Genomic DNA, 22,895 nt, shown 5'->3' with positions numbered 1-22,895 from the left:
TAGTATTTTACATTATTAGTGTTTAGAGTATATTTTAGACCCTTGTACAGTAGTCCCTCGTTTATCACGGGGGATCCGTACCCTGAAGCCCTGCGATAAGTAGAAAAACTGCAAAGTAGGAATATTAGTACAAGTAGTAAGTAATAGTTTATTTTATTATTTAGATGTATATTAAGATGTTTTAAACCTTTCCCACACTCTTGCAATATTCTAAACAATGTTTCTAAACTCTGCTCTAAGAGCACAATGTCACGATTTCAGCTGTCACCTGCAAGCGCTCTTGGCCACGCCCACTTCTTCGCTCTGCACGGAGAACAGCTGATCAGCTGCAGCAGAAAGTTTATCCTGCAGCAGTAAGGGCTGCACAAAGCTGCAGGAGGAAGCTTTTTCTGCTGCTCTGCACAAATGTGCAGCAGGTGCTAAATAATTTTAAATAATTAAAATAAAAATTCCATGCCGATCGCGCGGCTCGTGCAATCTTACTTTGAAAAACTGCGATAGAGCAAATCTGCGACAAACGAACCACGAAGCAGCGAGGGACTACGTTTTTTTTTTTAATGCTTTATACGTTTGCTATTTTTTGGATGCAATTGGGACTTTGACTACACAGTTTCGTTCCACCTCATGTACCACGTGATGCAAATGACAAAGAACCTTGAAGCTTGATTTACAAGCTGTACCTCAACAGGTATGATTTGGTCTTTGTTCACCAAGTGTGTGCTTCACTACTGTAGGACTTGTTTTTTTAAATCCTACCAGAATGAGGGGAGTGCACACCCAAGCATCAACAGGCTTCCATTATACTGCAGCGAAAACATTCGCTTCAAAATGGTCGTTTTAATTTGTACATTAGAAAATACGGTTAAATATTACAAACTCAAACATGTGTGACCATTAGAGTCTTCTGCAGTTCAAGATTTAAGAATTTTTAAAATACTTCTTGTTTCTGTTAAATTTTCATTGTTTTGTTAAATTGGAACCCTTTAAATTTTCTTCAGAAATTTTCTAGATGCTAAAAGTTCTAACTAAAACGAAACAAAACAAGATTTGTGATAATCTGCACGCTCGGGTTTGACACAGATGACATTCTTTCACGCCTTTATTTGTTCAAATATGTACAAATCATAAAGTCACATTACATAGCAATGTTTGTAGCTCTCCTTTGGTTCTGCACAAGGTTACTCTGTTACCCTAAGGTTACCCTTTCTACTCACCAAAGCTGTGTTAAGGACACTTAGCTAACAAATGTTGAAAATGTCTTGATTCCATCAATAAAACGACTGACGTTTGAAAAATCTTCTGCAAAGTTGTCCTTTTGAAACTGAATGAATAATCTGTCTACATGATGGCCGTCCACATGCAGTGCAAAAATCCTATTGTTCATTGTTGTACTTCAAGTGTTTCTTCCAGCAGTGAATCAACATGAAAAATACAAAACTAAAGTTTGAGGCAAAATTAAACAAAAGCTTCAATACGTTCGGAGGCAGTCTCCAAAATCCTAAAAACAGTTCCATTTGTTCTGTTTGACACAAGATGGACTAAAGCCACGCCACATAAAATACTGAGACCGGGCGGCTACAAGCCGTTTGTCAAACATAGTTCAAAGTGTCACTGAAACAGCCACGAGGGAACAAAAATCAGGGGAAGAGACTCTGATTTGATGAGTCAGACAGGAAACAGGGTTTCTTCAGTTCGTGGGTTTGATGAAAGCTGAGGGGTTCCCTGTCATTGCATGTCCCCTGTGCCCTGCGAATGAGCTGCAGTCGTGCTGAGGTACTGCCAGCTGAGAGCGGCCAGCAGCATGGCTGCCGACAGGTACATCGGAGACAAGTGGTGGGTCCTGGAGAAGCTGGACCGCGGAAGGGTGGACTTCTCCTGGATTTCAGCCAGGATGTGGAGAGTCTTGTCCCGCGACAGATCTGTGAGGGAGACCTTCTGTAGAATCTGCAGAGACAGATAAAGATGCATTAAATGCAGCATCGTGACAGCAGCAGACAAAAAGGCTCATATGGAGACCAACACTCACCTCCTGGCTGTACTGGGTGATAATGGTCTGCACAGCTATCATATTGGTGGCTTCCATCATGAGAGTGACAGCCTGTCCCTTTCTGATCTTCACCACTCCCTGGAACACCATGGGGTTGTTGTAGCACCTTGACAGTGTAGCTATTGCCATCACCTGGTTGGCAGAAGAATGATATATTTCAGGTGGAGGAAATCAAAAGTAACATACTTCCAAAAGTCTTTCATTCGTTTTACAAATGGCAAAAGAAGGCTCAGCTGCTAAACTCAAATACTACAAAAGAATAATAGCCATTATTGTTTGACAAAGCTGATGAAACGCTCATTACTTGCGGAATGGCACAAAAATTGAAGACGCTTTGGTTGCGCAGCCGAGACAGGTAGGCGATGACGTCGGGGACGTGGTGCAGAGCATCGGTGACCAGCAGGTTGAGACAAGACAGAGCCGACTCCAGCTTCTCAGGGTGAGCAAAATCCTCAAGTTGACTGGCAAACTGGCTCCAAGCCTGCACAGACACAGCAGAACTGAGTTTTAAACATATTGGCTAACAGAGTACCATATATTCCATATATTCTGCCGTACTCATCGCATCAGTCCAAATATGTCTTAAAAAAGTGGAAAAATCTATAAATGTGTCGCTTCGCCGTATACGTCACAGCTATTATATGTCATCGCTGGGACGTCGCGTTTGTTACACGTCACTGGTGACAACCCAGAAATGTGGGCCGGTGTTGTGCCAAAACTCGATGGGATGCCAAATGGCAGCCACAGGGAAGTGCACAGGAGGACTTTAACAAGAATTTAACAAGATCAACATTTAAAAACAATTATCTGTTTGCTCGAAATTATAGTAAAGGTGTGTCTCAGTCTAATGTTTGCTTAATAAATCAGCTGTATTAGCTGCCTCAGTGCTCCGGGAGCGCGCAGAGGGAGGAAAAAAAAAATAAGGAGGAACGCTGCTCGTTTCTTCAAAATTTAACAAGCTAACCATCTAAAACAATTATTTGTTTGCTCAAAATTATAGCAAAGGTGTGTGTCAGTTGAACTTTTACTTAATAAATGCACGTTAACGGTCAAATTAGTTGCATTTCGCCGAGGCGGTGCAGCTGGTTTGACTTGCTCCAAGCAGCGAGCAGAACAAAGGTGTCTGACTATGGCAAGCCGATTGTGTCATTAATAGCTGTTGAAGATTCTCGGTCATCCAGGACATGGTAAATTCAAAAAAGTTCAAGACAAAAACAATAAAGTACAAGGGAAAGTACATAAATAAAGTCCAGTTGTTTTTGTCTTGAACTTTTTTGAATTTGTCATTATAGCCATCTATTACATGATACAACGGCATGCCATACAGCTACTATTACTCTGCTGCCATCTAGTGGCTGAAAATGGTACAGTTCAATTTTTTTTTTCAGTCAGAATGAATGAAAATGGTCATATCTCAGCCAAAAATTGGTTTATAAATATGGGGGGAAAAATTTATACATGCGTCGTTTCGGCCTATAAGTCGCAGTGCATGCAAATTATCCAAAAAAACAGTGACTTATACAGCAAAAAACACAGTACAATAGGGCGCACAAACACAATTGCACTCAAAAGTTTACCTCTTGTGGCCAAAAGGTACGACCTTGTTGTGTGTCTTCCAGATAGTCTCGGATGATGTTGGTCTTCTGGAGGAACAGACCCATGGAGTTTGCCAGCTCAGTGTCCTGTCCCACTTCGGGGTCCTCCAGCTGGGAGGCAGAGAAGAGCTTCGACAGGCCGATGCCGACCAGACCAGCGACATAGTGGCAGTACTGCACAGATCGCAGACAGAAAACACAAAACACTGATTAAACATTTGCATAATGCTGGCAGAGACATGCTTAATCTATGTGTGGCAGACACGAAGGAGAATTTCCAGTGTGGTAAGACTGAGATAAGTAGAAAACAGCTGAGGACACAGACTAGACAAACTGACAAGAATACCTGTGGTCTGCTGTTACCATTAAACTTTTGGGAGAGCATTTGGTCGGATGTTGTCCCATCTTTTGGACCAGCTTATGCCAGACTTGAATTAAAGCCATTTATTATATTTTGTGTCAAGTTCCTAACATCACAGTGACATGAGTGTCCTTTACCTGGTCCCACTCATTCATGGATGCCACCTTCTTCTCCAGGAACTCAGCCATGCCGACCCCCATACGGTGGCAGATATCCGAGATGACGTCTCTGTATTCTTGAGCGAGGTTTCTGAATTCCAGTGAGATCTGGATTCACAGGATGAACGGCGTCATTAAGATGAGTAACAAAGCTCCTGATCAGAACCACCTCTGTGCATACGGACCGTGGGGAAATCCTCGAGAACCTGCCGATCCTTCTCCTGGCTCTCAGTGAAGCACCACTCCTCCTCGAACAGGTAGGTGTGGAAATCATTCAGCATGGGCACCTTCTTGTCCAGGGGGATCGTCATGTCGTCCTCAACCGTGTCCAGCGCGCGCAGCACCAGGTAGAAGATGCAAACGGCATGTCTGGATCATAAAACACAGAATGGAAGGAGTGACACGACTGCAGAATATGCAAACAAAAACAAGACTGAGCAGAGTTGTCAAGCAGAACAGGTGGGGGACGATCCTAGATTGAAAATATTTAATGGACAATTAAGGTGTTAATGCATGGCTTCATTAGGCCTGTCACAACTTTTGCTGGGTGATTAACTGTCTCAGAAATTATTGCGATAAACGATAACGTCGTTTGAAATTTGACAATAATTAGTAATTATTGTCAAACTTAACAAATGTTGGTTAATTTTATTTTGCGTGCAGTACCTTTTTTCGACCATCGGATGGCAGCATAAGACTGTTTGAACCAAAGAATGGATAGTGAGGGAGCGAGCAGCGCGTCTCTCTAAGAAAAATGGGAGGGACATGGACCGTCTCTCCTTCCTTTTTTTGTTCGGTTCTCAAAATGGCAGATGCTCGGTTTGGTTTGAGCTCTTTAGCATTTTTCACACAAATTCAAATTCAAATATACTTTATTAATCCCAAAGGGAAATTAATTGTTGTTGTAGCTTATCTTGGTTTCATTAAAGTTGTTCCAGATGTCTTTGGGCTGGAAAGATCTCTTGTAGCAGTCCGTCCCACAGCGCATCTGAAGAAAATGGCTACAGATGTCAATCTGTCCACCCAGACCCAGCAGACGTCTCAGTCCTCTTGGGCAGCAGGACTGCCTGAATGTCAGGCAGAACTTTTCCCTGAGCGATGGCCATTTCTCCCAGCAGCCTACCAAGCCCGCAGACTTAACTGCAGGTGCCGGGGGATGATCTTGGTCCTCCCGCTGTCACAACCTGTGTTACCTGCTACCTCCAAGATCTCTGCAGTCAGGCTGCAATGCATCCACGGCACCTCCTTTTCACCACATTTGGGATTCGAGGCTGTAGTTGAGATTTGAGCTTTTGAGATGTTAATCAGCTGCTCCCAGTTGTAGAAAACCACCCTGTTGTTATGGTTACGCATCATAACAAACATCCAAAAGTAAAAACGGTTTCAGTAAAAATCCTGCCAGCAGCACAGCATCTGATATCGGAGGAAGTAATCATCCGAAAAAAGCGATTTGCATTCAGAAAAAACAGTAATTAAAGTTTTCCAAAGCAAAAACTCAGAATGACTTTGAGAGCTACTCCAACATGCAGCCACCTTGAGCGGCGCAATTCTGGAATCAAGCTTTTAATTAAAAAAAAATTAAAATCAGTAAACAAGTTCTCAGCTTCTTTTTGCAGAGAAAAACTCTTTACAGGAAGGCACGGGTTTCAACCGTGAATTTTGGCGCTTCAACAAGACGGAAGCAAAGTGTTGATATGCAATAAATGTATGGAATTTGGCAAAACCAGTAACTTCTTGTTTTCCATTTATCTACATCAGCATTTTATCATATTTCTTCAAATGTTCTTTAGATAAATATATATTTTTTTATCATTTAAAAAGGGCAAAACACATTCCCAAAGTCGGACAATCAGGTACGTGGTCACGTGAACGCACCATACAAGGAGGCTGACATGTTAGTCTGGGGAAAGTTGACAAAATAGTGAGACGTTGTTGTGGGAATGAAAATATTTAATTTTTCCATCTGCAAGATCGAGAAGGGAAAGCTGTTGAAGATAGTGATGGCTGTCTGACACCGATGCTCCGGTACAAGCTTCGAACTCAAAACCACTGCTTTGCTTTGGCGCGGAAGAAAAACACGCGATGGACGATGTTCGAAGCGGCCTCTGCTTCAGTTTCCTGAGTGAATCACGTGACCAGTTCGAACCGCTTGGTACTGCTTGTTTGAGGCAGATTCACCAGGTTTGTTGGTGCGTAAAAGGATCATATTGCAACCCAAAAAACAAAATGCATTTTGCAAGAGCAACATCAACAGGCCAGGACTCTGCGGTCTACACTCATCTGCAGGCCAGAGGTCACTCTTTCAGGGATGAAGATGTCCACACTCTTGATAAGAGAGGAACGATGGTTTGAGAGAGGAGTGAAGGAAGCCATCTTTGTGAAAAGAACCCGTTCATCATTTAACGGGGCGGAGGCCTCCATGTTCAATTGTCACCTTCTTACAATGCTGTTATTGCCAGTATCACTCAGCTCTCTGTGAATAGCAAGTGGCCATCAGAGCACATCAGTTGATGGTCCTCCTTTATCATGTGAACAGCTAGTTCTGGTGTCAACAACAAACTGGTTGATCCACTATGAGAAGGTGCTATTTATAAGACTGTGTTTGTTGCAGCTCCTCAGACTGAAGAAGTCCTTTGGATAAGATGTGAAACATTTCAAGAAGAAGAATTCGTCCAGAGGAACCGACTTTACTTTGTCAGGTTGTTTTTTTATCGTTGCATCACTGCGTTTGTTTTTTTTTATCACTTTCACTCTCACATAGTTTTGATGTCTGCCATTTTAATGTCCTGAAACAAAGCACTGAATGAATTAACCTATTTTTAATACAACTGATGAAGTGGTTCATTGCTTCATTTGCACAGCACTAGCTGTAGACACACTTTGGTCACCACGTATCACGCACACATCTGTTCGGTATTTTTTACTTCAAGTATATATTAGGGGTGCACTGATAAATCGGCCGTGATTTCCTTAATTTTGGGAAATCCGAGATCGGCCAATACTTACATGAGAAACCGATTTTACAGATTTTTTGTAGTTTTAACAACAATTGTATAAACTTCATTTATATTTCAGAGCACTACCCCATGGCCAGTTAAAACAAGTTTGTATTGTTTCTAGGATATTGTACAATGTTTTTCAATAAAATAATATTGGAAATTTAATGGTGCGTTGCGACCTTATAACATCTGACGGCGTCGCTTATAAAACAAAATCAGAATCGGCAGGTCAGACTTTTTAGAAATCGTGATGACCAGAAAACTGCAATCGGTGCACCCCTAGTTTATATGCAATGATTATTTAGAGATCTGTACTTCTCCATTGCCTCGTGCGAATATAAACCTGAAATATACAAAACAAACCGTTAAAATGCAGTGGAGCGAGTGGGCAAAGCATTTTATATAGTCGCACAGGAGTTTTGGTTTTGACTAGGAGACAAAAACCAAGTCATTTAATAAAATGATTGATTTGACCACTGATGCAACTTTCTGATAATATGTCAATAATAAGCAACTGGTTTGAAAATGCATCACTTTGATCATGATGATGATGTCACGTTGGACCAGTCCTGACAGCTCTTGGTATTTATTTTTGCAGGTATGCACAGAAGTTGCTGTCTGCAGCTGCTTTTCTCCCTTTTGGTGAACAAACAACACAATTTAGCTCAAATGCATGCGCACCTTTCAGCAAAATATTGTTTACACTTCCCGTTTGCACTCTTGCAGCCAACGCCTCCCTCCAGATCTGTCCACGCCAGGTAAAAACACGATGCCTGCAGACACACCTCCTCCTCAGACTCACCTCAGCTCTCCGTCCAGCGCCTGGATCACGGCTGCAAAACTCCGGCTCGTCTGGTTCAGATGGACGTAGCAGGTCCGCAGACTCTCCGTCATGGACTCCTGGCAGGAGAGACAAAGGAAGGCTGTTTGTCGGTAGAAGCCCACGGGTCTGCGGGGTCGGGCGGCCTCCTGCAGGCCTCGCTCTCCGAGCCTCCAGCCCTGCTGCAGGAAGGGAGACCGAGGAGCGGAGCCGCAGCACCGCGGCGCCACCGAGAGAGAGCGCCTAAACACGGACAGAGAGCCCGAACACTTGCAACAAGCTCCGGCCATGCGCAACTAGGAGTCGACTCGGTCCATGTGTCTTGTGGGCTGGTTTCGAAGAGTCCATGTAGAGGACAAGCTAGCCGAAAGGGGTCAAGCATAGACAAGAAGCTTCTAACTGATCTGTAAACATGCTTGAGTCTACATTGAACGAGCAGCGCGGGTGCAGATTGTTTGTAGATCTGTTGTGTTTGAGCCGCCTCACTTCCCCGCCTCCTCTGCTCAAAACCGCCTCCCTGTGTTTCCTAACCCCCGATAAACCACAAAACGCAGCAGTTTAACCCTTATTCTGGTCCAGACCACTAACTAAAACATCAAGGATGCGATAAAAGAGAAAGACGAGCTTAAGATGCAATAATCGCGTTCAGCGTATGCAAGCATTTCTCGTGAACAACAGACGAAATTAAGTATAAGCTTTTGGGCTTCAATATTGTATCCCATAAACTTAGTTTTGCAGCAATTGCACGTATTACGGTAAATAGGTCAAACTGGCAATAAATAAACAAATAAATAAATAAATAAACAACTGAAATTAAAAGTTGACATTTGCTGCCACCTAGTGGAGAAACTCTGAATTTACACAAATCTAATGCAACGCATGCTGAATAATCCAGGTAGAATAATCAGGTCCTTTGGATGTATTAATCCTCTGTAATGTAATGCAAATTATAGTAAAGAGGTCTTAGTCAACCTTTTTTTGGTGTCTCGTGAGACATTTTACATGGTGGAAGAAAACTTACCCCAGTCACCCTAGATATGCATATTGACCCTTGACACTGCTTAGTTTGAACACATCACGCCTGTAGACTCCACATTATCACAAGGCCCTGATTGCGGAATGCATTGTTTACCTTAAAGTGGACCAAATCGCAAGAAAACTGCTCTGACAACTTATCTAAATCAATGACAGGGTCAAAGTGACACCCATGGCCTGCACTTCAGATCAGTGGAAGCAGATCTTCTTAGAAACTTCATTATGTCTGACTGTAAGAGTCTGATCAGAAGAAAAATGGCATGTTAATTTCTGCAAAACCAGTTTGACGATCACACTATTGTGCAGCCTTTACAGGCTCCATCTCTCTCAGTGGTGTTTAAAACTGCGGGATTAGGCGTCAAACGCACGTGCAGCATCTCTCTTTGCTGATGAACCCTAATCTCATTAAGCAACTTTAATCCCGCGTCAGTGGTCATCGCTGCCCGTGCCAGCGGGGCCGAGAACACAGATCTGATTTGACAAAGTCCAATTAGCTGCCTCGGTTTTCACCGTGCACGTCAATCCACTGCAGGGTGAAGATCTAGTTGTTTATAAACCTGTGCGCGGTTGCGACAGTGCATCTGGTCTGGGATGATGCTTAAGAGGAAGAAGTAGAAGCGAGCAGGACACGATGTGCTGCACGAATCACGTGACAAAGCAACAAATGCACAATTTGCTCATTTAAAATATACTCACATAATCCAACTTTGGCATGACGGCCCGACATCCTCCCATCTTGAATTTGAACAGGTTAAATATCTCCTCCGGGTGCCCCAGAGACTTCAGGATGTCCATGGTGCCTCAGACGTCAGATGTTACGCTGCTACTTTAAAAATCAGCCGTGTGGACGGGAGAAGATGCTCTCCATCCGGGCTGCGCTTTGCTGAGATACAGCTGTGAGGAGATCACCATTAAGAGAACGAAGCTTTCTGTCATGAAACGCGTCACATCGACCGACGCCGCTGATTGGCTGTATCGTCATGGTTTAGAACTGGGGAGCCAATGAGCGAGAGGATCGTCTGGCGTGATGCCCCGCCCTCATGAAGTGCCATCCGAGCGCGCGTTGTGATTGGTCCGTTTGAGAACCCACAGAAAACCAGCACCGGTTCTTTAAAAAGACAGAATACTGTACCTGGGGTGAACGTTTCCCCTCTCACCTATGATCTAGAGAAATTGGACTTATATAAATTATATTATTAAACTTTAAGGTTGTGTTATGCTAGCCCAATGTATGTAAAATTCCTTTAGCTACAACCGTTTTAAGGTCGATTGATGTAGTGCCATTTAAAATTGGGTTGACTCTAAAAGTTTATCAGATGTGGCTGTATAACCAACATTTACTGTTTGGTAGTTTCATTAAAATTGGTCTACTGAGATATTTTGCTAACAGACAAAATTGCCTTCAACAATTAATGACAAACTTTCAAGCAAATTGAATGTGTTGAACTTGGAGTGTGTGGAGATGAAAATCAGCTACAACCACATTAAAGTTCAACTTTTCTAAAATTGACTGTTTTATATCTAATTTTGGGGTTTTCTAAGGTCACTTGGCTGTGTACGTCATCTTGAATTGGGTTGAGTCTAAAAGTTAATCAGTTGTATATAGTCCCTTACTTAATAACAGTTTTATTAAAATCCATTTGGTGATTCTTGAAATATTTTGCTAACAGACGGAGCTGATTCATATTTGCAAAGGTGCAAACACAGGTTGACAAGTAGAGGATCAGTCTCAGCTACTGCCACACCAAATTTTAGCTCAACATCTGTCAAGCTGACTGAGTCACATCCATTTTTGTGTTTGCTTTCTGAGTCGGCCCCCTTGAATTAAACATAGTCCAAAGGTGAATCAGTTTTAGGTGTTCATTTAATGAATACGTTTGCAAGTTTGATTAAAATCTGTTCAGTGGTTCATGAGTTAAACACACACACAGGTAAAAACATTACACTTTGCCTTCAGCGGTGGGCGATAATAAGCTGCTGTAAACGTCAGAGTTTACAGAGCAGTGTGTGACAAAACTTGTCGACTAAGGAAAGATGAGCTGTTTCATTACTGAGGGGCTCGTAAATAAGTCATTAGAGCACAACTAGTCTGCTGTTTAAACAGAATTTGACTTTATAGTCATGTAGTGGTGTGGACTTATTTAGCTAATTAGATGAGATAAAAGTGGTCTTGTGATCTTCAGATACATCAGGTGAAAATTTGACAGTGATACAAAAACTCTGAACATTTTCAAATTATTATATAAAAAAAAAACTTTTTTGTCACTCATGCCTTTTAGTATATTTAAACCGAGTTGTGCATTACATGTTTTAACATGTCTGTCTTTAGTTTTTGATTCAATTTGCTGAAAGGCAAAGGCAGACTATAATGTTATGTGTGTGTTTGTGTGTGCCTGTCTGTTACCAATATCTGATGAACCATTGGACAAATTGTTATGAAACTTGCAGAAAGTAATAAATGGATATGCATCTACAACTAATTAACTTTTGGAGCCAATCTAATTAAAGCTAATGAACCTTAAATAACACAAAACTTGCCAAAACTCTCATCAGTTTAGCAGATATTGTTCTAAACTTTGGCATTATAGTAGGTGAGCGTCATTCACACACATACTTTAATTGCTACTTATTGCACAAGGTTCAACACTTTAACCTAAACTGTTTTTGAAGTTAGCATTGTGTGTCTGTTAGCAACATATCTCATGAACCACTAAAAGGAATTTGATAAAATTCACCAAAAGTAATCATTTGATGTACATTTATAATTGATAACCTTTTGGAGTCAGGCCAAGATGGCTGTCACAGCTAATAAATATTAGCTAACCCAAAAATGGCTATAACTCTGTCAGTTTTACAAATTTTGACCTAATATTTGGTATGATAGTTGCTGACATTTGTTCACAACAAGTACTCTGAACTTGATATCTTGTAATATTGTATAAGATAACAAATAATATTAGTTTGACCAAAACACCAACTTTTGGACCAAATATGATCTTAATCTTAAACACTGGCAAGAAAGATGTTGGGTGATATGCATCCCTTTAGCCTTTAATGTATTTTTTAAATTAACTTTTTTTTTGGAGTTCATTGTACAAGGTCAACTCTGGTTGTTTTAATTTTGCTTTATATATAAAGCTGATTTTAATTTAGCATAAGTCAAACAAGCTTTTGCATTCCAAGTTAGCTATAAAAGTAGTTTTTAAATTATCTCTAATACATGTAGGATTTAGCCATGATACATGCACGCCATCTGCGGTCATGAATCAAAATGCCCTCTGTGGATGAAAAGGTGTATCTGCAGATCTTACACAACAAAGAAGAAAAAATACAATTGCAGATGGATGCATTCCAATAAAACCCTGCAACTCTAGAGCTCTGCATAATTTACTTGCACTTCACACAAGTGTTTTATGACATACAGTATTCTGCTCAAGTTGAAGATAAGAGGCATCTTTTTAGGTCTTAAATCTCTTTTGATCATCAACAAATTTAATAATCCTTTCCCACTGCCACACCTCCGCAATCCTTCCTATTGATAGCAATCAAAAAGTTAAATTTGCCAAGGCTCAGAGAGATATGTCAGTCAAGGCAAGTCCAGACGTAGTCCTGAAAGATGTTTTATTCAGACAGCATAAGTGATAACATGAGTCTTTACAGGTGTGTTTCTGCTGCAAAGTATGTGGTAAAACCACAAATCATATCTGAAACAATTAAATGATTATGAGTTCATTTTGATAAAAACTCATAGTGTTTTTGTAAAACTCAGTTGTTGTTTTTTTTAACCTTGCAACATATCTTGCAGACACACACCATGGGCCTTATGTTTCTTCCTGTTAAAATGGTGTTCCTCCCCACAGTGGCCTCAGGATGGGGGATTGGATCAAGTTAAATATTTTATGTATTTATTTGGTCTCTATCTAGAAAACATTTTTAAATTAATTAAAAAAAATACTTTTTTACTTACTAATTCACTAAATCTGATTGTGAATTAGGCTGTGATTGAACACCTGAATATCTGTCAGTATTGGACTGAATTATGCTTTACTGAAATAAACTGAACGCCAGTGGCACTGTAAATCTATATGATTGTTTTTGAAATGAACTATTTTACTTTCTACAAACTGCACTGAGATGTGTTTAGTTGTGAATTTGTTCATGAACAAACTGAACTTAATGATTCAGAACAATGATCATTATGCAAATGCATTAAATCAAGCACCTCGCCCCCAAATAGCCATTTCCAGTTGTTGTTAATAACTATTGTTTTTGGTCCTGAACACCTGCTTTTTATTGACTATAAGACCTATACAAACATATTTATAAATTAGTTTTATTGGTATGTAACTTTGCAATAGCTACTTATAATGTTCCTGCGTTGGAATGAATGCAGAGCACAGATGAAACATAGCTAGATATTAGCACTGTTAAGGCTAAATGTATTTCAACAAACCGGAAGTAAGCTAAAAACTATATAGATCCCAAAGATTGCAATGTGATGACTTTGAACATGTTCAGTAACTGGGAAAAGGTCAGTTGTAATAATAATATACTATAATTAGAAACAAGACCAGAAGCCAGAAGTTGAAGCCACAAAAAAATGAGTGCCCCCTAGTGGCTGACTGCAGAACAATTTTTAAGTCCCACCCCTCCGTGTGAACAAATGAGACATTTTATTGACTAAAATATAAAACAAACTTCAGATAATTGTTTTTTCAGGTCTTGATTTTTTGTTGATTTGTGTAGTTCTTACTTGCTGCTCTTTGTTAAAATGTGCAATTTCCCCCAATCCATTTGGTTTAATTAGTTATTTGACAAAAAAATGCAACAAAAAGTGAATGTTACATTGTGATTGACAGTGTTGCAGCTTATTAGCAGGTGAAATGGTGTGTAGGTGGTAAAGCCCTCAACGCTGGAGTGCAGATACTGGATCCAAAGAAAATCAGATGGCAGCACCCAAAAAAATAAATAAATAAAAATGAATATTTTGGGTTCATTTTAGAAAAACAGGAGAAGGCAGATCTCACACTCCATTCTTCCCTCAATAGTGAACAAAACCCCAAAAGACTTGAACTCTTCCACTTGAGGCGGAACCTCACCCTTGACCCAAGAAGTGAACAATCCACCCTTTTCCAACTGAGGACCATGGCCTCAGATTTGGAGGCGCTGATTCTCATCCCATCCACTTCACACTCTGCTGCAAACTGCTCCAGTGAAAGCTGAAGATCATGGCACAACAATGCCAACAGGAGCACATCATCCACAAATAGCATAAATGGAATCCTGAGGCTACTGAACCGGACTCCCTCTGCCCTCTGGCTGCACCGATAAATTATGTCCATAAAAATTATGAACAGAATCAGTGACAATGGTGGAGTCCAATTCCCACTGTGAAAGGGTGAGACTTACTGTCGGCAATGCAAACCAAACCCTGGTACCATGGACCAAACAGCCCAGAGCAACGAGCCCCTAATCCCATACACTTGGTGCACCCCCCACAGTGGACCCCGAGTAATACAGTTGAACACCTTCTCCAAGTCCACAAAACACATGTAGACTGGATGGACAAACTCACATGACCCCTCGAGGACCCTAGTGAGGATAAAGAGCTAGTCCAGTGTTCCACAGACAGGACGGAACCCACATTGTTCCTCCTGGATCTGAGGTTCGACCAGAAATTGGATTTGCTTCTCTAGTACCCCTGAATAGACCTTACCAGGAAGGCTAAGGAGAGTTATGCCCCTGTAATTGGAGCACACCCTCCGGTCCCCCTTTTTGAAGAGGGTTACCACCACCCCAGTCTGCCAATCCAGTGGCACTGTCCCAGATGTCCATGCAATGTTGCAAAGGTGTATCAACCAAGACAGCCCCACAACATCCAGAGCGTTAAGGAAATCGGGGCAAATTTCATCAACCCCAGAGCACTGCCGCCTCGGAGCTTTTTAACTACTTTGGCAACTTCAGCCACCTGCAGGAGGGACCATACGAGTCGGGTGCATGACTCCATGAGGAGTGGCTGAAGGCAGGGCCTTGGCGTTCTGACCCTGGCTTACCAAAACTGGCTCATATTTATGTCTTGAGACTTTAACACTGACAAATGGGCCTTAAATAAAGTTTATATATTTGGAACTGCTGTTTTGTGGGACAGTTATGAAAACATGATATTTTCTGTTCCAGGTTTTTAATGATCTCATTTTGTAAAAACATAGTTTAACTTAAAAAAATTCTCTGTTATTTCAGCATGTATTTTTATATTACTGTAGTCCTTCTAGAAGTGCCGCATGCTGCATTCCAAGTGCTACAGCTAGCTGCTGCTGCTTTTTGAACGCACAAACAACCATAAATGTAAAGAACTTCACAGAAATGATTGATGTAAAGTTCATAAAATATTGCAATCCCCTCTTTTATTGGTCCCACTAGCAATTAGCTTGTAAATCTGGTAAGAAAAAAATAAAATGTTTTAGTAAAAAATACTTTGTAGATTTTGAAACTTGGAAAGAACTTACAGGCATCAAGAAACTACGAGGTGAACACCTTCCCTTGTCACTGGTCGCTGAAGATTACAGTGAAACCTTTGGGCAGCCTCTTGGATGTTAAAGTAGACCCTCTTAGAGGAAAAAATACTGTCCTTCCATGGTCCCTGTTAAAGAAAATTTATTGTTGCTGCCTCTTAGCTGAAATTCGCCCTGTAGAAACAACCCCACCTGCTTTGACTGAATCATCCATCCATTATCTTTACCCGTTTATTCCATTTTGGATCACGGGGGTCGCTGGTGCCCATGTCCAGCAATCACTGTACGAGGGGCAGGGTACACCCTGGACAGGTCGCAAGTCCATCACAGGGACACATAGAGACAAACGAGACAAACAACCATTCACTCTCTCACTCACACCTAGGGACAATTTAGAGTTACCAATCAGCCTAACATGCATGTTTTTGGTCTGTGGGAGGAAACCGGAGTACCCGGAGAAAACCCACGCATGCACGGAGAGAACATGCAAACTCCACCCAGAAGGCCCCTGAACCGGGGTTTGAACCAGGGACCTGTTCGCTGAGAGGCAGCAGCTCTACCAGTTGTGCCACCGTGCTGCTTGACTCAATCAATCTAATTCAAATGTCTGTTGGATGTTAGCTGCTTATATCTTCAGCTGTTTAATATTATAATTACTGGTACAATGAAGTAAAAAAAAAAAAAGACAAATAATAACATTTTGTGCGTTTTGCTACAAATTTTCTGAGCAAAATGAACTCTACTGACACAGTCTCCGCCCAGATCTTGTCTAACGTGTTTCTCAGCATATCTCTGTTTGCACAGAAGTCCACTGTCTCTATTTGGCTGAGTGTATTTATTTCACTCGTTCATGCAGACTACTTCAAACCTCTAAGGAGATAAATGACAGGTTGAATGCTAATGGAGATTAAACTCTTACTGTGGCCAATTGTACCTGTCAGCTTTTCTGTTTCACTTTTTCCCCCCGGGCAGTTTTTGACACACGCCAGTAACCTTTAGGTTTTCACGTTCAGCCCAGTAGATTAAAAAGTAGGCAAAAACTGTTTTGTTTTTTATTTGGCTCGTCATTTTTAACATTACATTCATCCAAAGATATAGATCTCTGAAGGATTTCTGTTAAAACAGACAGAAAAAAAATTGCCACTGAAAACATTCAGGCACTTTTCCTTTAATCAGATGGGATATCAGTTGGAAGGCAGATCAACGTGCACAGTCCTGATGTAATGGTGTTTTCCTCGAGGGCTTACATGTGCACTGCGCTCATCTTTCATTATCAACCTCCATGAATCATCCTGGCACAAAATACTAATCTAAACTGAAGCTTTACGTTTGTTTGTGTCTTCAGACCTTCTTCATCATCTTTCTGTCCTTTAAGCTGTCCCCTTGTTTTAAACTGGTTTGGACTGATCACCTTTCATTCAAAGGTTTCTCATACGTTTGGAAACTGATGAGACAGAACATAGGTGTTGCTCTTTGTGCCAGGTGAATGTTAATGACAACAAACAGTGAAACTTGGCTCAAAGCAGGAATACATTAACGGGGTTCCGGTTAGGCATCTATAGTGCTTGGAACATGGAGGTGGAGCTTGGTGTGAGCAGCAACGAACTTCCAGGTGATTTTTTTTAGTTACATGAGCTCAACCAATGTTTAAGTTGTCAGACGTGAAATAAAGACAGTCAGTTATGACTGCGCTGAGCCAGGACAGAACAGGAGGAACACTTCAGCAGCTCCAGAGAAACCAGTGCTGACAAGGCTGATCTCCATGTGAGTAAATGTGGGTTTTACTTTTACATAAAAACTATGAGTAAATAGGTGCTCAGCTTTGTTTTTCTAGTTTTTTTTTTTTTTTTTTTTTTTTTTACTGAATCAGTCCTTCAGCTGTACAGTAACATCACGTGAGGTGCTTTAATACAAACTTGCTTGGTTTATAAATGATTTGCTATAATCTAATCCTTGATTTAATGTTTTCTTCCAGGTTGGGCCGTAAACGTCCTCTGTTTCACCAACATAAGGAGCAGCCTCCGCTCTGTAAGGAGAAATGTTTAGCATACTGGTCACACAGAACTGTACAGCATGATGAGCTGACGTAAGTTGGTTTACACTGTACATTTTAAGCATCGTGCTGGGTGAAGAAAGACTTCCACTTACGTTTCAAGAAGAGGGTTACAACAGTTTTTGTGCCTAAAAATCATTTTAGGTGGTTTTATTCTCCACTTGTAACAGTCAACTGTAAGCTTATTTTCCATTTCATGTATATTTAAAGGCCTAATGCCAGGAATCACAGAGAAGATAATCTTATGTATAGAAATTATAGCATTGTAGCGATTTTAGACAAACCTTGAAAATGATGCCCGCAATCTCACCTTATACGGCACAGTTTAGTGCCCAGATTGTTTTAGCAGTCATTTTCAGTGACTATCACATCAAATCACCTGAATATCTGTGAAATATACTAAACAATGCCCATTATTTTAGGTTGCAAAAGCCAGTTAGCTGTGACTGATATCTTAAAGTGGTGATACCTAGTTAGTTTCTGATCCATCCACTGGTTTATGGAATATTTTACTAGCAGACAGGTAAAACTGATTAAGTTTTAGGCAATTTTTTATTATTATTGCATGTCTTTCAGCACTGTGATGTAATAAAAAATATATATTTGAACTTAAACTCGTTTTTTTTTTGCCCGTATCATCCATGTTTTTACTTTTGTTTTTAAACCATCACAGGAAATATTTTGCAGTCAAATTAAATGTGACATTTTTTTGTCTTCCCTGTTTTATTAATTTAAATATTTGTGTATTTAAAAGGAAATACTGAAATTTTAGAGTCTTACCTTTTAATTGTGGGGGCACACAGCCAAAAACAAGTATCGTATTTTCCGGTGTATAAGTCACAGTTTTTTTTTGCATAGATTTGTCAGTCATGCAACTTATACGCCAAAGCGAATTATATATGTTGTTTGTTTGTTTTTTCCATATTCATAACGCAATGTTTGACTGACGCTTTAAATTTCGAAGAACTGCAACAGCGAGTCCTCCTGTACTCGCTCGCTTCACTCAGCTGGTGCAGGCGGAGGAATGCTGGAGAGCTAGCGGCTCCAGCCTGATGGATGGATGGATGGTGCCACACCACCCAGGCAAAATTAACTGTTTTGACCATTAAATAAAAGCATAATACAGCGGTGACCCATAATAAATGCGACTTATATGCCGAAGCGACTTATATACATTTTTTCCTCTTCATGATGCTTTTTTTGACTCACGCGACTTTTACTTCTGTGCAACTTATACACCTGAAAATACGGTAATTCCAGTCTATTAGTGAAATCCTTCAATTAGCAGAGACTTGTTTGTAATTATAGACAAATTAGGAACACAATAGATAATAAAACTATTCTTTATGATTTGTTAAGGATTCTGTATGACCAACAGGTTCTTATATAAAACTTGTGGACCTATATCAAAGTTAAAGTTCATCTTTTGTGATAATTTACCAGATATTTACTTCAACTTCAGTTCTTGGTTTGTGAAACGTTCTGTAGGTACAAGTAACATGAAACTTGAGTTCAAGTGACTGACTCAGTCATTATATCTATACCTTCAAAAACACCCCCAAGGCATTTTGCTGACGTGGTTCAGAGACATGTGTCTTCTTCAGAGTACCTGAGAGTTATTACAAAGTGTTCCGAGGAACTATCTAACTTTAATTAACCTTTTTTTATAGGAGTGGTTTCTTCTGGAATGTCCCAGTGCCGGGTCCAAAATGGGTCACCAGAAGGTTTGATGGGTAAGAAAATGATGAAAATTATAGATAAACTGTTGGTTACAAGATCTCAACTCAAAAGGTTATTTCAAACCATTACAAATAAGTTTCTGTGCAAAATAATGAACAGATAATATCTTACCTGTTGCAGATAGCTCTTTGATCAACTTCAGTTTGAAGAAATTGTTTATTTTTGACTCGACTGACAAGCTAAAAGCTAGCATGAATGCTGCTAAAACCAAAGTGGATTGCTGTTAAACAAAAACAAATCGGTTCTCAAACATTTTATTGTGGTTTATGTGAATATTACGTTACAAACATTTGTATTTTTGTCAGTTTTGCATTACACAGTTATATACATTAAATTCCACAGTTATGTAAGTGCATATAGCTATAACAGCTAGCTGTAGCACTTTAAACAGGAATATTGTAATATTTCTGTATGAATAATCGTGTAAAATTAAAACTGACACTATGCTAAAAGTTTGTAAAATAGTGTTCACATAAGATCTTCTGAGACTGGAGTCATTCAAAGACGCCAGGAATCCATTTTGGTCTTGGCTTCACACTGAGTAGCTTGTCAGTCTGGTCAGAATTAAACTTTAAAATGGTATATACAACAGGTAAGACATTTACTGTGCACAATCTGTTCACAGAACACCACTTCAAAATATCTGGATTCTAAGTGTCTGCAAATAATGTGGACAAATTTGTTACATATCCAAACAACAAATTAGAAGTTCTGATGAAGATTTCTTTTTAAAACCACATACATCAGTTTCTGCACTGATCACACAATGAAAAAACAGCTGGTGAACAACATTTAAGCTACAACAAAAAGGTTAAATCATGTCATCTGGACCCGTTTCTTTAAGTGAGAAACGTTTCGTCCCCCATCCAGAGGACTTCATCAACCAGATCTGTCCCATAAGTAGTCTTCACTGCTGTGTTTCAAGCCAACCTCCTGTTGGAATCTCAGAAGTAGACTTTTAACACATCCAAAACAATCAATCATCATGTACAACAATCAAGTGTTAGCTTACAATCCTTTTTCTGAACCATTTTGTCCTTGGCTGTCCTCAGGCTGTTTCTGTGAGTAGCAAGTTGGCCACCTGGCCTAAAACATTTGTTTGTTGTACATCAGGGGTCTGCAACCTGCGGCTCTGGAGCCACATGCAGCTCTTTGGTCCCTCTGCAGCGGCTCTTTCAAGCTTTGACCAAAACTAACACAAAACTGAAATTTATAGGATGTTATACCCACAACAATAAATGACTGTTTTAACAGTTTTCCTGTCATTTCCTTTGCAAATATGTGGATACTAGTAATAAACACGAAACAAATTATATTTCCTTGAACTTTATGCTTTATTTCTTCAAAGTAGGTTACTCAATTTCTCCACAATTAAAAAAAACACATAAGCCTGCACAGTTCATTGTTTTAGTTTTTTTTTTTCAAATGGCAAAATATATATATTTTTTCTTTACAAGAATCCAGTCTTCTGTGACAGACTTGTGACCTGGACAAGGGCACAAGTGACCCCCTGCAATCAGAAAAGGAAGAAGCGAGTAAAGATAATGGATATATGGATGTATGTATGGATGTATGTATGTATGGATGGATGGAATCCAGTATTTTCTTTTGTCTCAAAATGTCAAAATATCAATAAATGTTAACAATCATTAGATGCTGATGTTGATGGGGGATTGGTGGTGCAGAGGTTAGAGAAGATGGGTCTGTGATCAGAAAGTCGCAGGTTCAACTCCCAGTACCATCAATATCAAAATGTAGGTGGTAAAGGTGAAACACCCACACCTGCCTCCATCCTCATTTGCCCCACCCTGGGCCCCTGAGCAAGGCCCTTAAGCCCCACCATCTGCTCCCAAAAACAGGCCTCTCATGAAAATGAGTTCTCATGACTCAATGAGACTAAATGAAAAATTAAAAAATGTTTTTAGTTTTATTGTATAATTTCGCACCAGCTAACCAGAAAAGCCCCCTCTAACAAACGTAAAGTGGCCCATGGGCCACCAGTTGATAATGACAATTGTAGCAGATTTTGCAGCTCTGGTCATGTTTCATTTAGAGAACGAAGGGGCAGAAATGACTCTTTTGAAAAAAAAGTTTGCAGATCCCTGTTGTACATGATGAGTGATTGTTTTGGATGTTTTCAACATCTACTTCTGAGATTCCAACAAGAGTTTGTCTTGAAACGCAGCAGTGAAGGCTGCCCATGGGACAGATCTGGTTGGCAGGCCGAAGACTGATGAAGTCCTCTGGATGGGGGACGAAAAGTTTCTCACTTAAAGAAACTGATCCAGATGGCACGATTTAACCTTTTTTGTTGTTATGGATGATTGAGCTTACAAATATTTAAGCTATTTGGCAAAATATCTACTAAACGTATTGTTTATTTTGTTGTATCTCAGGACAAACAACGATTACAGCTGCATGTCTCATACCTGTGTGAACAGGAGGGCCCAATACCTGACCGACACCGCGAGGCTCTTTGAACAAACGTTGTTCTGGTCGGACACACAAAACTCCTCCAAGAAAGTTTTAGAACATCTCCGATCCAAAGGAGCCATCGGCGACATTTTGCTCGGTGACTCTGCGAACAGTAAATTCTCCGCCTTTCACAGAGACATCACAGAGGAATGTGGCGCCGACGACAAGCAGCATTCATGGGCGGTGATAGAGAAACGAGAGGAGCTCGTCATGTACGGGCCTTATTATCCCAACTACAACAACGGAGAGCACAGCGAGGACATCATCATCAGACAAACGCAGGAGCTTCTCCGTTCAGGGGATGTTCCTGAGGACTGGAAGGTGTACGTTTTCACAATGAACAGCCCATGTTTGACACGAAACATCAACCCGTGCATGCTGAACCTGATTCACAAGGCATGGGAGTGGTGGAGCGTGTTTGGGGTGAAGACTCACATTGGCTACATGAGAAGTTGGGGCTTCAAGGGAAACAAAGAAACTCTTTTCAGGGAGCTCAACTACACACAAGCAGAATGCATCACCCACAGTCTGGATTATGAGAATTATGTTAAAGCAGCGAATAAGATCCCCGATCTTAATCTTCTGGGTGAAACTGTATTTTGGGTAGCTAAGGGCATGCTGGGATCTGAAAAAGAAAGTTTTCCTGTGATGATTGACGAGCAGAAGCAGGATTGGAGGAGTCATTTCAAAAGCATGAGCACTATTGAATGCAAACAGGAGGAGGAGAAGAAACTCCTCACAAAGGAGTTAAACGTGATGCTCAAAGCTGCGGAGAGCCTGCTTTCAGAGACGCACGAAAGCTGTGAGGAGCATTTAAAGAGAGGAGAGGTGTTTCTGCACAACTACACGTTCAGCTCACAGGTATGCGAAGCGCTCCAGGAGGAAATGAGAGTCAGATTTCAGCAGTGCTGGAGGGAGATGGTGCAGAGCAGGTATGCAGAATCTGTCAGGGAGAAGCTGACGGATACGTTCAATCAGTGCACCGTCCAGCTCTTCCTCAAAGACATCCTGAAATACACAGGACAGTATTTACAAATTGGAAAATTACAGCTTTAAAATTAAAACATTTAAAAAATCTTTTTAAAAAAAAGTGGAAAAAG

At 40.5% G+C, this 22,895-nt stretch overlaps 2 protein-coding genes across 3 annotated transcripts; one reads left to right on the top strand and one right to left on the bottom strand.

Annotated features, from left to right (window-relative positions):
• Positions 1 to 1,089: 1,089 nt before the first annotated feature.
• Positions 1,090 to 9,916, bottom strand: fdft1 (farnesyl-diphosphate farnesyltransferase 1). 2 transcript variants are annotated; one of them, XM_037685853.1, is made up of 8 exons: positions 9,712 to 9,916; positions 7,963 to 8,060; positions 4,347 to 4,530; positions 4,141 to 4,269; positions 3,625 to 3,816; positions 2,352 to 2,528; positions 2,027 to 2,179; positions 1,090 to 1,944 (listed from the first exon to the last, which is right to left on the bottom strand). In XM_037685853.1, exons 1-8 carry the CDS (start codon positions 9,808 to 9,810, stop codon positions 1,726 to 1,728), a joined length of 1,251 nt encoding a protein of 416 aa, XP_037541781.1. In that variant the 5' UTR covers positions 9,811 to 9,916; the 3' UTR covers positions 1,090 to 1,725. The 2 variants fall into 2 exon arrangements, with proteins under 2 accessions (XP_037541781.1, XP_037541780.1); XM_037685852.1 differs by lacking the exon at positions 9,712 to 9,916 and having other exon boundaries at positions 7,963 to 8,270.
• Positions 9,917 to 17,099: 7,183 nt separating this feature from the next.
• LOC119417900 lies at positions 17,100 to 22,892 on the top strand. Its single transcript, XM_037685149.1, has 5 exons — positions 17,100 to 17,139; positions 17,228 to 17,291; positions 17,503 to 17,613; positions 19,251 to 19,313; positions 21,717 to 22,892. Exons 1-5 carry the CDS (start codon positions 17,100 to 17,102, stop codon positions 22,849 to 22,851), a joined length of 1,413 nt encoding a protein of 470 aa, XP_037541077.1. The 3' UTR covers positions 22,852 to 22,892.
• The last annotated feature ends 3 nt before the right edge of the window (positions 22,893 to 22,895 follow it).

The sequence above is a fragment of the Nematolebias whitei genome, chromosome 12 (assembly GCF_014905685.2).
Source record: "Nematolebias whitei isolate Nwh7 chromosome 12, NemWhi1, whole genome shotgun sequence".
In the NCBI taxonomy this organism is placed as follows: Eukaryota; Metazoa; Chordata; class Actinopteri; order Cyprinodontiformes; family Rivulidae; genus Nematolebias; species Nematolebias whitei.
Note: the sequence above shows the minus strand (reverse complement) of the source record. Positions and strands in the feature narration are given on the sequence as shown.

Excerpts from the sequence above, each read along its gene's own strand:
- fdft1 (XM_037685852.1), bottom strand. The coding sequence starts at position 8,270 with ATGGCCGGAGCTTGTTGCAAGTGTTCGGGCTCTCTGTCCGTGTTTAGG. Across the intron at positions 4,531-7,962 it reads GCGCTGGACGGAGAGCTGAG|ACATGCCGTTTGCATCTTCT; the intron begins GTGAGTCTGAGG and ends TTTATGATCCAG. Across the intron at positions 2,529-3,624 it reads GTACCTTTTGGCCACAAGAG|GCTTGGAGCCAGTTTGCCAG; the intron begins GTAAACTTTTGA and ends GTGTCTGTGCAG.
- LOC119417900 (XM_037685149.1), top strand. The coding sequence starts at position 17,100 with ATGGAGGTGGAGCTTGGTGTGAGCAGCAACGAACTTCCAG. Across the intron at positions 17,292-17,502 it reads CTGACAAGGCTGATCTCCAT|GTTGGGCCGTAAACGTCCTC; the intron begins GTGAGTAAATGT and ends GTTTTCTTCCAG. Across the intron at positions 17,614-19,250 it reads GTACAGCATGATGAGCTGAC|GAGTGGTTTCTTCTGGAATG; the intron begins GTAAGTTGGTTT and ends CTTTTTTTATAG.